Below are 15,245 nucleotides of genomic sequence, written 5' to 3' on the forward strand. Positions count from 1 at the left end.
GACCAACTGTTCTCTTGCCAGAATCAGCTAAATACTCTGCTAGTCAGAGTGCCGGAGTTTCTGTTCCAGCTCTGCCCTCCAGTCCAGCTCCCTGCTCATACACACCTGGGAGGCAGCAGGTTACGGCTCTAAGTAGTTGGATCCTCATCTAAGTGAGAAGACACAAGACTGGCTCCCTGGCTTCGGCCTGGCCCAGATAGTGTAGGCTTTTGGGGAGTAAATTAGTGGGTGGGAGATTTTTCTCTCTCTCTGCCTCTCAAAAAAAAAAAAAAAAAAGTATGAATAAAGTTCTGGTGGAATTTGAATGACATTGGTTAAAATTTTTTTCAAGTCATTTACTACAACATTAATGGCTTTCTAACTGGCTTCCAGACACAGAGTTTTTGTTTTTAAAGAAAACTATGTTGCTCTCTGCATATATTTAAATATAAGATGAAATAGTGTCAAGATTGCCAGCAACAGCCATTAGAGTGTTTCATGGTATGACTTGATAAAGTAAGTCATAACACTATGAATTTATAAAGGCAGATGGCCCTACAGAATATTCTAGAACATTTGAAGGATTGTGCATCACTGACCCCTAGTGCTTCATGCTTTCCAACACAGGCTAAACAGCCTATGTCTAATGCAAGGTTTTCTCCTCAATAGAAAGAAATGTACATAAAATAAGGAGCAACACAGATTTAAAGATGGTAGTCTTCTGAACTCCCCCTTTGCTTAGCACCTCAAAGACCATGTAAGACGTGAATATGGCTGAGAGGGATGACTTTCTCATCTAAAATGGGAGAGGGATTAAGTGGGCCTTTTAAAAAAAAAAGAATTATTTTTATTTGAAAGAGAGAGAGAGAGAGGGAAGGAGACACAGATAAATATGTCTTCTATCCACTGGTTCATTCACCAAATAACCACAACAGTCGGGGCTGGAGCAAGGTGAAGTCAAGAGCCAAGAATTCCATCCAGGTCTCCCATGTGGGTGGCAGGGACTCAGGTACTGGGGCCATCATCTGCTGCCTCCCAGGAATTAGCAAGGAGCTGGATGGGAAGCAGATTACTGGCGCTCTGATACGGGAGGCAGGCATCCCAAGCGATGGCTTGACCTGTTGGGCCGTAACTCCTGCCCCAATTAAGTGGACTCTTGCTTTCATGTACTGTAGGGAAGAGTATGTGTGGCCTGTGTGAGGTTCTGGAAACCGATGAAGGTTTCTCCAAGCTCATGTATACCTTAGAGACTCTTCAGGTCTTCAGGACTATGCGTAGCCCAAAGTGAAGCCCTTCCAGGAAAGGTTCAGAAAATGCTCAAAGTTTAGACCAGCAAGCAAGCTAATAATTAAATGTTAACACCAATCAGGGCAACCACTAACTTTGTACCCGGGGCTCTGTCTTCTACAAAGAGGCTTACGAATTTCAAACGGAAATGATGACGGTCGTAATTCACAAAGGCGCCATCAAACCTGGATAAGAACCTTTCCCTACACACACACACACACACACACCATTCATCCATTACTGGGAAAAGCGAGGGGTCTGACCTTTTCAGAGGTATGTTTGAAGATTTGTGTTTTGTACAAGAAAACAATACTAAGCTACCTTTTTGTCTTTTGAGGTCAATATTCATTTAAATTTAATGAGTCAAATAAAGCGGAGTACAGTAAAATATATATTTTCCCAGAGAGACTGAAAGCTTACCGAAGAGGGGAATCTTTTTTCCTCTTTTCTTTGAAAACACCCATGCTTGGCTTCTTGGAATGGGAGCCTCCGAAGTCACAGTCCTCAGGCTCTTCCCAGCCGTCTCCAGACTTGAAGACCGTCTGACCCCAATGCCTCCTGGCACTTTTATGAGCCAGTGTGCCGTGTGGCTTCTGCAGGGGGAAATCAGCCATCGTAGCCTTTAATCACAAGCTGTTCTAGCAGCACGAAGGGTCCCCATTCTCCCATTCTCCGGGACTCTTCCATACTTGGAGAGAGACAACCACGCACACTGAAAAGAATTCACAACAATAGGTAGTACATGCCACCACTATGATAGGTGTGAACTGGGGTTGCAGGACGACTGCAATGAACAGGATTTGAGTCAACCCTGCATTGACAGGAAGGACCTGGGAAACCAAGGTCTGGCTGACTCTGTCTCCCTAAGTGCAGACGGCCTGAAGGAGGAGGGCACGGAGGCTGGCAGGTGCCACTGCCTTTTACTCCTCCCCCTTCTAGAATGCAGATGAAGGAGCAGTGGCCACCCTGCTAAGAGTTGGGGGTTGGGCTGTGGGAAAACAGAAGCAGCCCAGCTCCTTGGGGAGTGAACCAGGGGATCGAAGACTCTCTCTCTCTCTCTCTCTCTCTCTCTGTGTCTCTGTCTCTCTTTGTCTCTACCTCTCTCTGTAACTCTGTCTTTCAAATGAATAAAATGAAAACTCTTTAAAAAAAAGAAATAGGGAAGAAACCTTGGCTTGGGACAATGAATTGGGTAATTATTTTTATTTTTTTTTTAAGATTTCATTTTATTTATTTGAAAGACAGAGCTACAGATAGAGGTAGAAACACAGAGAACGAGGTCTTCCATCTGCTGGTTCACTCCCAGCTGGCCGCAACAAAGGGCTGCAGCTGCGCCGATCCGAAGCCAGGAGCCAGGAGCTTCCTCTAGGTCTCCCACGTGGGTGCAGGGGCCCAAGGACTTGGGCCATCTTCTGCTGCTTTCCAAGGCCTTAACAGAGAGCTGGATGGGAAGAGTAGCCAGGACTAGAACCGGTGCCCATATGGGATGCTGGCACTTCAGGCCAGGGCTTTAACCCACTGCGCCACAGCGCTGGCCCCAACCTTATTTATTTTTTAAAAGCTGCCTTTCTGGAAAAGAGATTAGTTTTTATTAAAAGCTATAAAAATCCATATTTTAGCTCAATAAAAGAAAAGAACTTTCTCATATTCAGGAAAGTCCTGAAGATAAGTGACCTCAGGATCCTGGAGGTGGTTTAAAAAATAATGTGGACAATCATTTATTCATTCAACAAATATTTCTTGGGAATCCACCATGTGGCAGGCACCGTTCTGCGTCCTGGGTCTCAAGTGATAGACAAAACAGAGCCTGGTGACAGGGAGGGACCAGATAACAATGAACAAGAGCAGCCCGTCTTCCGCAGTGTGTCAGTGGGCGGGAGGTGGCTGGGCACTGGACAAGGACTTGGATGTGGTCTACTTGAAAATCTCTTTCAGTCTCAGAATGCCAAGAAACAAAAGCACCTTTGGGAGTGTAGACCTGAGAGAACAGCTAACACAACACGCTTGGACCAGGACCCGAGATGCGGGAGGAGGAGTGTTATGCTGCGCCTGTTCATGTTCACCGCCATTTAAAAACAGTGCAGCATCACCGCGGAAATCCTCAAGAACTAGCATCTGTATTCCTGAGTACCCAGTGCTTTTTTTTTTTAATTCGTTCACACTAGAGTATCTGTTAAAGGAAGTCTGTGTGCAGACGTTAGTCCTTTGATTCTGCAAGCTTTTCCTTTTATGTAAACCACACCAGAATGGTGGCTCAAGCTCCTACCAGAGGATGTGCACGGTGCGATTCCTCCTGGCGGAGCCCAATTACACCTGCCAGGCTACTCCACTTCCAGTTCACTTGGGGCTACTTACTGGGGGCGCGTTTTTGATGATACTTGGGAACAGGGCTGGCGGCGGCTTCTGCGGGACGGGTTGCTTTGGAGGTGGCTGGACACCCAGGTTCTGTGGCGGCTGAAGGCACTGCAGGGGTTGGTGGCTCTGTTTCAGCTGCGGCTGCCCGACAGTCTGATCAGTGATGTCTGGCAGAGGCGTGGGCTCGACTTCAGCCGCAGACAGCTTCGATTCCGACGGCTTACTGAAGGGCTGTTTTGCTTCCAGGTGGTGTGCGGAAGGGCCTAGCACCTGACCAACTTGAAAATACGGGTGTTTCAATGCCTGCAAAAGCATGGAAATAACAAGTGGACAACGGTGCCACCTACACGTACCACACAGAAGCTACCAGTGTCTGCTCTGGCCCAAGCGTGCATCATTAGCCCGCGTAAGCCCGAGTCCGAGAAAGCATCACTTTCCCTTACGTGGTCCCTTATACAGTGACTGTGGAAAGATAACCAGAAAAAAAAAAAAAAACTGATTTGAGAAGGAAATTCCAGTTAAAAAATTTAAAAGTATAAGTAGGAAGAAAAAAAAAACTCACTTGTTATTTTAACATCCAGGCAAAGCGACCATTCTATTTACTTAAAAATTCCATATAAAAACAAAATCTAGCTTATAAACATTAGCTAAATTTGATGTTATTGATCCAAATACAATACTAGATGTTGATAATGGCTTCAAGTCCATTCAAAGGCATCAAGGAGTCAAAAAAATCTTCCACATACAGTTTTTTTTTTTTTTTTTTTTTTTTTTTTACTTTTTGACAGGCAGAGTGGCTAGTGAGAGAGAGAGGCAGAGAGAAAGGTCTTCCTTTTGCCATTGGTTCACCCTCCAATGGCCGCCGCGGCTGGCACACTGCAGCCGGCGCACCGCGCTGTTCCGAAGCCAGGTGCCAGTTGCTTATCCTGGTCTCCCATGGGGTGCAGGACCCAACCACTTGGGCCATCTTCCACTGCACTCCTGGGCCACAGAGAGAGCTGGCCTGGAAGAGGGGCAACCGGGACAGAATCCGGCGCCCCAACCAGGACTAGAACCCGGTGTGCCGGTGCCACTAGGCGGAGGATTAGCCTGTTGAACCACGGCGCCGGCCCCACATACAGTTTTTTAAAAATGATTAACTACAGCTGCATATAAAATTCAGTTACTATCCACCCAAGTATAATAATATACTTACCAGCACTAAAAACAGTCTAAGAAAGGAGACTGCAAGCACACATGTGTTAAAGCTCATTATACCACACACCAGCAAAGACGAGACATTTATGGGAAGAAAATATCAACATTAATAAGGATCATCATTGTTGGAGTCAGGACCAGCAGGTGTCCGGGGAGGGGTGTCCCTAATGTTTGGGTGGCACAGTCTAGAGCAGGGCTCTCAACTGGGGCTGAGACAGCTCCCTGGGAGACGCTGTAACGCCATGGGGTGGGGAATGCTACTGGCGTCTGCTGGGTACAGGCCAGGAATGTGGCTGAATCCCTATAATGCACAGGACAACCCTGCACAACAAGGAGCTGCCTGCTCCCAAATGTCAGTAGGGATGCAACTGGGAGAACATTCTAGAAAATATCTGAAGCCTCAGGGCAGCTCAGCTGCAGAAAAATCCCCCTTCTCAGCCTCAGATCCCCGGGCAAACTAGGGGAGGCGTCGGCCCTGCGGCCTCTCGGCTGTCGGCTGTTCAGGAAGAGGTGAGGGTGGGCCCCTGTGAGAATTTCAGATGCTGCCTATGGCAGGAAACCTTAAACAACAGTAAAAGTTACATCTTCCTGTCCACTGAGAGAATATAGGATCATTATAGAGGGTTAGAAATTTATAGAAAGTTCTCAAGACGAAAATGAAGATCATCTGTAAGCTCAACACCCACAGCTAACCACTGCCAACATTTCTGATATTCTTCTTTTCAGTATTTTCATCATATAGCATGTTTATTTTTAAAAATTATGTTATATTTATAATAGCATTTGAATATAAGATTTTCCCAAATTGTTTTAAAAGTTTTTCATTTAAAAAGTATTGTTAATGATGGCAAGATATTACAAATTCATGATGCACATATTATAAATCTGAAAACATCTGGATGAACTTTTCAATGGGTAGATTTTCACTGGAACTGATTATCTGAACATCTTTGAATATAGATCTTTATCCAACTTTCTGATTATTTTTAAGGTTATATATATGTGTTATTATATATAAGATTATATATACAGACATATAGTAAAATTGCTTTACTCAGAAAGATGAAAAAGTATCTCACTTTAATTTGCATTTTATGAGAGCAAACAAGTAATGAATGTTAAAAAGTATTTTTGGTAATTTCTAATTTTTTCTATGGTTTGTGTCTATGTTTCATGCCACTTTTTAAAAATACATTTCAAAGGCATATCTTTATTAGAAAAGTAATGCATGTTTAGCAAAAATAGAAAATGCAAATACACATTTCAGTATTTTAAGTTTTTGTAGGAGGAGCCTTATATTAACACTGTCATGTATGCTAGAAATAATTTTCACTGTCTTGTGTTTCAATTTTAAGAGTTTTAGATAAAAAAAACCTTAATTCTTGGCCGGCGCCATGGCTTAACAGGCTAATCCTCCACCTTGCGGCACCGGCACACTGGGTTCTAGTCCCGGTTGGGGCGCCGGATTCTGTCCCGGCTGCCCCTCTTCCAGGCCAGCTCTCTGCTGTGGCCCGGGAAGGCAGTGGAGGATGGCCCAAGTCCTTGGGCCCTGCACCCGCATGGGAGACCGGGAGAAGCGCCTGGCTCCTGGCTTCAGATCAGCGCGATGCGCCGGCCGCAGCGGCCATTGGAGGGTGAACCAACGGCAAAAAGGAAGACCTTTCTCTCTCTCTCTCTCTCTCTCTCACTATCCACTCTGCCTGTCAGAAAAGTAAAAATTAAAAAAAATTTTATAAAAAAAAACAAAAAACTTAATTCTTAAGTAATCAAGTCTTCTGAGTTTTTCCTTTATGATTCTTTCTATTACTTTTATAATAATTTCCTTTTATACCTGGGGACCAGATTTGTACCTATACTTTTGGTTCTTAAGTGGTTTAGTTTTTTTGAGTACTTTATTTGATCCTTCTGTGACTTATTTGTAAAGTGTGGTGGACGGTAAGGACCTCGGCTTCCTTCTTCCCTAAGCATTAGGACCCTGTCCTAGCACTGTCCCCAAGCCCCACCTGTGCTGTGACGTTTATCAGTGCCGAGGTCCACGTGCGGCAACACTGAGCTCTGTGTCAGCTCTTCTGTCCCTGCTGTCCCTTTACACACTGCCGTCTGACAAGAACAGCCATCTGCCTCCACCAGCGTTCTCTGATTACTCTTAACGTGTCTTGACTACTCTTTCCCATTTGTTCTTCTAGATTGCATTTAACATTTCCTCAAATTAAAGAAAACCAAAACAGCTTTCTGGTTATTTTCACACAGAATTTAATAGATTGTTATCACTTCTTTATTTAAAAATGTGGCATTTTACAGACCGTGAGACTTGCCGTACATCTCTGTAGCTCTATCCGGCAGATGTGGTAGCCACATCACCACTGTGGGTGCCACAATGCTGCCCCCTTGTGGGAACCAGGGCCGGACCTGTGACTGCAGCCCCGTGGAGGGAGGACACTTGGGTAGAGTGTACCAGACGCCTATCCCCAAGCCATAGAAGAGCAGAGAAGCCTATGTGTAGAATGGCTGAAGAGATGCTGTCTTGCTCTTTGTAAGTTTCTTCCTAACAAGTCTTTCTCATGCCATTTCTCAGTCATTACAGACTGATTCCCTTTTCAGCCTTAACTTCATAGGCGTCCTCAACAAAGCCCAGAAAATCAGTGCAGGGGCCATGTCTGCAATTCTCCCAAAGATATTGCATGCCTAGAAATTAATTTACCACATCCACATATGCCAGATGCCTTAGGGTTTGATTCTCTTGGTAAACCCCTAGTTGAGAAGTCACTGGCTTTTAAAAATAAGAATATTATTCATATTGTAAACTTCAAACTTAAAAAAGGTGTGATGGAATCTGTCTTACCTGGCTTGCTGTCGGTCGCTTCTTTGGATCCCAATTCAACATTTTGGTCATGAGCTGAATAGCTTCATTGCTGGCATTGGGAATAAGCGTCTTCAAGTTTATAGGAACACACTGGGGGAAGCGGAAATTCATAGAGGATGCAAGCTGGTATCCTTCTGGCCAGTCACTCTTTAGGGAAACCCAAGCATGGGTTGGGGAGAACGAAAAGAAAACTGGTTTTAGTAATCCACTTTAATAAAATAAAAAATCTCTCATGGGTGAGCATTGTAATGTGGATTCATATAAATAAATGTGAAAATAACAATATTGGGCCACATGTGTGAGTCAGTGCTACAACAGTAAGAAGGAGCAGTGAACCACTCTGAGTTAGGAGGAAATGAGAAGGCACTTTCGTGAATTTCTAAACATTCGATGTTACCTGGATTTAAATCTTGATGATGATGGCGGCGGTGGTGATGATGCGCCTGGCTGACTTCAAACAAATGAGAACGAGCGCTTTACAAAGAGGCTGACCAGCACAAGACCCTTACTGCATGTTACCTATGGCATCTAGTGTTACAAACTGCTCATAGCTGGGAGCTGACAATTATGTTCAAGCTTCATTGTCCACATCTACTTGTCTAATGTCACTACAAGGCACGTAAGGATTTAATCATGATGTAATTAAGACAGACTTACACATAGTAAGTACATCTCAGAAAATAAGGTCTAACGGAAGTGTAATAGCTAATTAAAAAGCACTCGGTCCAAGAATCAAATATTTGTGGGAGAGTGTATAAAAGGGAACTAGCAATGGTTAAAAGAAAATAATGTCCAGCAAACTAGAGGTTAACAAACTGATGCCAACAGAAGCAGACAGGAATGAGCAGGGTGAGGATGTCTACGTGGTTACTTAGTCATCGATCCAAAGTCACACTCTAAGTAGATAAACAGTTTCCCTAAGTTCTTAAAGAAAGGCAAGCACCATTTTCCTTCAGTGTGGTAGGATTCTGGCTTCTTGCAATCCTTATCCCACCCTGACTTTTAAAATATGAATTGTAAGAAAACCATTACACTGTAGCTTATTTAAAAATAAAAATATTATATACCCACACAAAAGTTACAGATAATCAAAAGTTATAAAATTAAAAGCAAAGTGGCAAGTTAGAAATCATCAAAAGTTGTGGCAACTTAAGTGCAAGACTACTTACTTTTTTGGGAGTCCCTAAAACTTGGCAAATTTTAAAGATTTCATCAACCTGGCTTGTCCCTGGGAAAAGTGGTCTCAATGTGTAGAGTTCAGCCATTATACTCCCAACAGCCCACACATCAATGGGAGAGCTGTACACTGAAGACCTTAATAAAACTTCAGGAGCCCGGTACCTAACAGTAGGAAACAAAGCAAAGAAGTCTCTTTTGACTGCAATTTCAAAGGTGGATGGGCAGCAGGACTCTCATTTTAGTCATGCATTTTTTTTTTTTTTAAGATTTTACTTATTTTAATTGAGAGGTAGAGTTACAGACAGAGGGAGTCAGAAAGGTCTTCCATCTGCTGGTTAACTCCCCAGATGTTTGCAACGGTTGGAGCTGGGCCAATCCGAAGCCAGGAGACAAGAGCCTCCTCCAGGTCTCCCCACATGGGTGCAGGGGCCCAAGCATTTGAGCCATCCTCTTCTGCTTTCCCAGGCCAGCACAGAGAGCTGAATCGGAAGAGGAGCAGCTGGGACACAAACGCACCCACAGGCGGAGACTTAACCTACTACACCACAGTGCTGGCCCCGAGAACAATATTTTTGATTAGGAAAACTATCGTCTTCAGAGGAGCAAAGTTCCCTGGGAAAGCCAAAAAAATTTGATTACATTGAAGACACCTTGAATTCTTTTTTCCTATTGAAATGCATGAATGCTTCAGTCCGAATGCTCTGTAACACCTTTTCAGTTAAGGTTCTTTGACAGGTATTTTTTTAACTTAATATTTAGATATAATTCAATGACATACAATTAACCTATTTATTATTATTATTATTATTATTTTGAGAGGAAGAGACACGGGGAGAGAGAGAGAGAGAGAGAGAGCTCCTGTCCACTGGTCCACTCCTCGAATGCCCCATTGCTAAGACTGAGCTGGGCTGAAGGCAGAAGCAGCCAGGACCTCAATGTAGATCTCCCACGTGGGTGGCAGGAACTCAATCCGAGCGGCCGTGGCTGCCTCCCAGGGCCCTCATTAGCAAGGAAGCTGGAGCCAGAGGCAGGAGTAGAACCCAGGTGCTCTGACACGGGTCAGGGGGACCTACTCTGAGTCTTAAACATCAGCCTAAATGCCCACCCCCACAGTCAACGTTAGAGCATTTTCACTGCCCCCAAATTCTCTCTCGCACATCTCTTACCCATCTGTTCCCCTGGGCGGCCACTAAGCTGCTAATCTACTTTCTGTGTCTGAGGTCCGCCTATGGTGGATGTCTTATCCATGGAGCCCACACCGTCCGGTCCTACGTGTCTGACTTTGAGCACTGTTTTCAAGGTTTGGCCCTGTGCAGCATGAGTTGGTACTTCAGCTTCCTGCGGCCAGCTGGCAGTCATTCTGTTGACATAGCACCCCTGTCCATGCAGCAGTTGACGGGAACTCTGACTGCGGCTACTTCTGGGAACACTCTCTGCAGAGCTTTGTGGAGTGTACGTGTGCAGCTGCTGGATCACACGGGAGCCCCGTGCTGAGCCCGAGGAACGGCAGCCAAAGCGGCCGCCCCTTTGCCCCCCTTGGCAATCCCAACAGCGCTGCCTTCGCGTTCTGAGGTCTCCACGTTTTCCTGATTCTGTCTGGACAAATACTTTGAGGAAACAAACTTTCGGTGAATGTTCCGTCAAACTTAGACACTGAAAAGCTGTCTCTATTTCATTTCATTTCATTATTTGATGTCATGATAGGATCTAAATGTACTCAATTAGGGCCACTGGAGTGGCACAACGGGTTAAGACACAGCTTGCAGCACTGGCACCAATATCAGCGCCACTTCACTTCCCAGCTGCTCTGTTTCTGATCCAGCTTCCTGCTAATGCGCCTGGGAAAGTAGCAAAAGATGGACCAAGTCCTTGGGTCCCTGCCACTCAATGTGAGAAGTTGGGATGGAGTTCTGGGCTCCTGGCTACAGCCCTGCCCAGCCCCAGTCATTGTAGCCATTTGGGGAGTGAACCAGTAGACGGAAGATCTCCCTCTCTCTCCCTTTCACTCTGTAATTCTGCCTTTCAGATAAATAAATCTTTACCCAAATTAATCTACTCAATCAAAAAACAGGACTTCTGTTACTGGTGGGTGGAGGGGACTGCAAGTGCAGGAGCGAGTTTCCTGGGTTCTTTTCCTCAGCTCAGTATGGAAATAAGAAGCTGGGAAACAATTTAGAAAGAAGCAGACACTTTTATTTGATTGGCGAGTGATAGAAAAAGTGTCTGGTCTGGGAGACCACCAGGTGGAGTATCGGAACAGGGCACTGCTTTCAAGAAGTGTCCAGGGATCTTAAGGCATTACTATCTGTTCACTGGGTCATTTTGTTGGGGTGCCCATTGGACAGGGTTTCACCTACTTATGTTGATTGGCTTGGGGCTCCTGGAGATAGCGGGGGTCTCCTGGAGACAGCCCAACTCTCCCCAGGACTTAGCCCCTCCTCTGCAGCTCTGGGCAGAAGATTGCAATTAACTTGAAGGTGTGATTTGAACCGCAAGGTCACACATGCAGCACAAGGAGCTATTCCCAGGGGAGATGCCGGTCGGTCTGGGACAAACTTTCCAGCCCCAGACGGCAACCTATTTGTGAAGGACACTCTACCTATGTCTGAGGGGCTCACAGACCCCGTCCCCAGCCCCACTGGACGGCCTCATTCCCTGAGAAGAGTAAGCATACTGTTGGAGCACTTTCTTAATTTGTTCAGTTCTTCCTTTACGTTTGTAGTGACAAGTTATCATTATCTCCTGTGTTCAATGACTGCGATTTGCTCTAAGTTTCAAAGGCTTCATGTTTTTGGTACTCAGAATATCAAAAATTCTGATTGAAGAGTTCCATGTTATTTGGAACAAATTTGAAAGACTTGTTTGCAAAGTAGATGAGTTGGAAATCACTTAAGCTGCCTTACAAAGTTGTTCTTCAAAGGCAGTGGCTGACAGCAATGGCGGAAAGCACACGGTCCCTGCTGGCGCATTTTGTAGCCACATCAGTGTTATAAAAATCTGTACTTCAGGTGCTAAGGCCTGCAGCACCGATGTGTACTTGGTTGGTAGAGCAGCTTGTGTGGGTGCTGTTGCAAACCAGATGTGCATCGCAGCCAATCCAAGTACATTTCTGCTCTCTTGGTTTCTCCCTAAGGAAGTAGAAGCCTTGTCTTCATAATGGTGTGCGCCCCTAACATTTGTGTCTGTATTACCTCTACACAAACATGACTTTTATCCTCAACGTTATGCTTTTCAATGGAAATTATGATAGCATTCACAGGAGTGTCAGATGCTTCACCCTTCACAGAAAAAGTCCAAAAGCTTTGATGCTGTGAATTGCAATGAAAACATTAAACTGTGATGAGAAATAAGGTAACTGGTTTTTCCTTTTAAGTGTTTGAAGACACACATTTAAAACTGGCATCACTTATTGTGAAGTCCTAAAACCTCACTAAAACAGCCTATACATTCCCAGCCAGCCAATCACTTCACCTTGCCTACCTGCACAATTCATTTAGAAAAGTCCTTTGATTGAAATGAAAAGCAGTGCCCCTAGAGTGATGTGCAGCTCATCTTCTCTATTTTAAAATTTTATTTATTTTTTAAAGATTTATTATTTTTTTTGAAAGAGTTACAAAGAGAGCCTGAGAGAGAGAGAAAGACAAAGAGATCCTCCATCCATTGGTTCACTCCCCAAACGGCCACAATGGCTGGGGCTGGGCTAGGTGAAGTCAGGAGCCAGGAGCTTCATCTGGGTCTCCCAAGTGGTGGCAGGGTCCCAAGCACTTGGGCCATCTTCCACTGCTTTTCCCAGGCTATTAGCAGGGAGCTGGGTTGGATGGGGAGCCACCAGGATACCAACTGGCACCCATATGGGATGCCGGTGTCACAGCACTGGCTTTACCTGCTATGCCACAACACCGGCCCCTGAGTTCATCCTCTGAGGTGCTGTCTTCCCAGTCTTTTTAAAAAGGCTTCTAACTTTGGAAACAGATGCTGCTGTCCGGGGAGATGTATGTATTCTGGGTTTACCAGGTTCATAACTGGTCCTTGTAGGGAATGGCAAATGCCAATGAACATTTTGTACAAGTTCATCAGCAACTCCTCTCTAGATACAGAAAAACATTTTTCTCTACTAAATATGCACACTATTTTGGTGGATATGTACTTTTTTTTGGAGGTCATTTATTGTCTACAAAGAGTTTGTTGCGTGTCATTTTTTAAGGATGCATCATTAAATTTATGTGTTTCCCACGGCTGCTGTAACAATTACCGCAACCAGGATGGCTTAAAACCGGTTACTGAGACTCGAAGTCTGAAACCAGGCCGTAGGCATGGCTACAATGTCTGAAGTTTCTGGCGAGAATCGGCACCGGGCCTTCCTCCCAGCTTCCGGTGTTGGTGCAATCTTCAATGTTCCTTGCCCTGTAGGTGCATCACCCTGCTCTCTGCCTCTGCCTTCACACTGCTTTCTCCCTGGGTGTCTTCCCTGGGAGGACACCAGTCTTACTGTGTTAGGGCCCATCCTGCCCCATTCTGACCTTAGCTTAACTTGACTGTACCTGCAAAAACCTGATTGCCATATAAGGTCACATTGATGGGTACCAAGGTTAAGCCTTCAATGTAACTTTTTGGGGAACACAATTCAACCTAAAACACCCAACAATAAAATAGCTGTAGACCTACAATGTAATAACCACTGTGAAAGAATATTCAGAGTACTCTCTCTGTGCCCTACAAGCATGCTGCTGAGTGCTTACTTCCTCACATTTCCTGTGCACCTAACCTACAACTGCCTACATTTCCTGTGAACCTACCCCTTGGCTATGGCAAAGGCCCTGCCACCAGTGGCTGGTGTGTCACGTGGCTGGCAGAGGAAGTAGGAACAAATACTGCCAACATGCAGACAGGAAGAGTTAGCAGAGGGCCACTCCTGCCTACACCATCTGGTCACACTGTCTCGGGAAAGGGTTAGCTAAAGGGCAGTGGGAAGTGGCCGGCCATCTTTCATTTCAGCCTTATGTTTTGCTGTTCACATGTCTCTAACATTACCAGATAAGACCACGGAAAAAGCCAGATGCATAGGGTGGAATTCTATCAGACTCTTCTTGGGCCATTTCAATGAACCGAATAACAGGCATCAGCTGGGACTGGGCTCACGGGGACACGTGGCCACTCCAGCCAGGCTCGGTGCTCAGAGCTCCTCTCTCCTCTTTCTCTGCTTGGCCTCTTGCTCCCGGCATTGTCTGTGAGATCATTCCTCAACGCTGTACGTCACTGTGGACTGTGCATTCTCACTGCTGCAAAGCAATCCACTGGGAGAATACACTGTGCTCCCAGAGGGACAGCCGGGTGGTCTGCTGTGGGACTGTTACCTGTCTTGTGAACATGTGTGTGTCTTCCTGTAGGTGACTCGGATTTTTAACCTGTTTGTGGATTGGCTGTCAGGTAAGCAGCATAAGGCAGATTTTTCGTTCCTGTTTTACTGCTGTATTCCCAGTGCCTAAAATAGTATTTATTAGCACATAGTACATGTTCAATAAATATTTATTGAGGAGCCATCATTGTGGGGCAGTGGGTTAAGCCACTGCTTGTGATGCTGGTATCCCATATTGGAGTGCCAGTGTGAGTCCTGGCTGTTCTGCTTCAGATCCAGCTTCCTGTTAATGCACCTGGGAAAGCCGCAGAGGATGGCCCAGTGCTTGGGCCCCTGCACCCATGTGAGAGACCAGGATGGAGTTCCTAGCTCCTGGCTTTGGCCTAGCCCACATCTGACTGTGTGGCCATTTGGGGAGTGAACCAGCAAATGAAGAATATCTCTCCTGTGTGTGTACTGATTTTCAAATAAATAAATACTTTTTTAAAAAAAGATTTATTCATTTATTTGAAAGGCAGAGTTACACAGAGAGAGAAGGAGAGGCAGAGAGAGAGAGAGAGAGGTCTTCCATCCGCTTGTTCACTCTCCAAATGGCAGCAATGGCGGGAGCTGGGCCGATCTGAAGCCAGCAGCTTCTTCGGGGTCTCCCATATGGGTGCAGGGCCCAAGGACTTGGGCCATCTTTCACTGCTTTCTCAGGCCATAGAAGAGAGCTGGATTGGAAGAGGAGCAGCCGGGACTAAAACTGATGCACATATGGGATGCTGGTACTGCAGGCAGCAGCTTTACCCACTATGCCACATCGCCGGCCCCTAAATACTTTTATTTATTATTTTTAAAATATTTATTTATTTATTTATTTAAAAGGCAGAGTGACACAGAGAAAGGGAGAGCCAGATAAAGGAAAAGATCTACTGGTTCCACCTACTGGTTCACTGCCCAAATGGCTGCAACACCTGGCACTGGGCCAGGCCGAGGGCAGGGGTCTGGAACTCCACTCTGGTCTCCCACAAGCACCTGGGCCATCTT

At 45.3% G+C, this 15,245-nt stretch overlaps 1 protein-coding gene across 1 annotated transcript in view; it reads right to left on the reverse strand.

Moving 5' to 3' along the window:
* The window catches only part of MAK (male germ cell associated kinase), a 50,162-nt gene that overhangs the window by 14,656 nt on the left and 20,261 nt on the right, over positions 1–15,245 (reverse strand). The window contains exons 7-10 of the mRNA XM_062187328.1: positions 8,851–9,022; positions 7,661–7,828; positions 3,622–3,924; positions 1,687–1,859 (exon numbers count right to left, since the gene is read on the reverse strand). Coding sequence (XP_062043312.1) covers positions 1,687–1,859; positions 3,622–3,924; positions 7,661–7,828; positions 8,851–9,022 — 816 coding nt within the window. The remainder of the gene's footprint in view (positions 1–1,686; positions 1,860–3,621; positions 3,925–7,660; positions 7,829–8,850; positions 9,023–15,245) is intronic.

Source organism: Lepus europaeus, chromosome 3, assembly GCF_033115175.1.
Source record: "Lepus europaeus isolate LE1 chromosome 3, mLepTim1.pri, whole genome shotgun sequence".
NCBI lineage: Eukaryota > Metazoa > Chordata > Mammalia > Lagomorpha > Leporidae > Lepus > Lepus europaeus.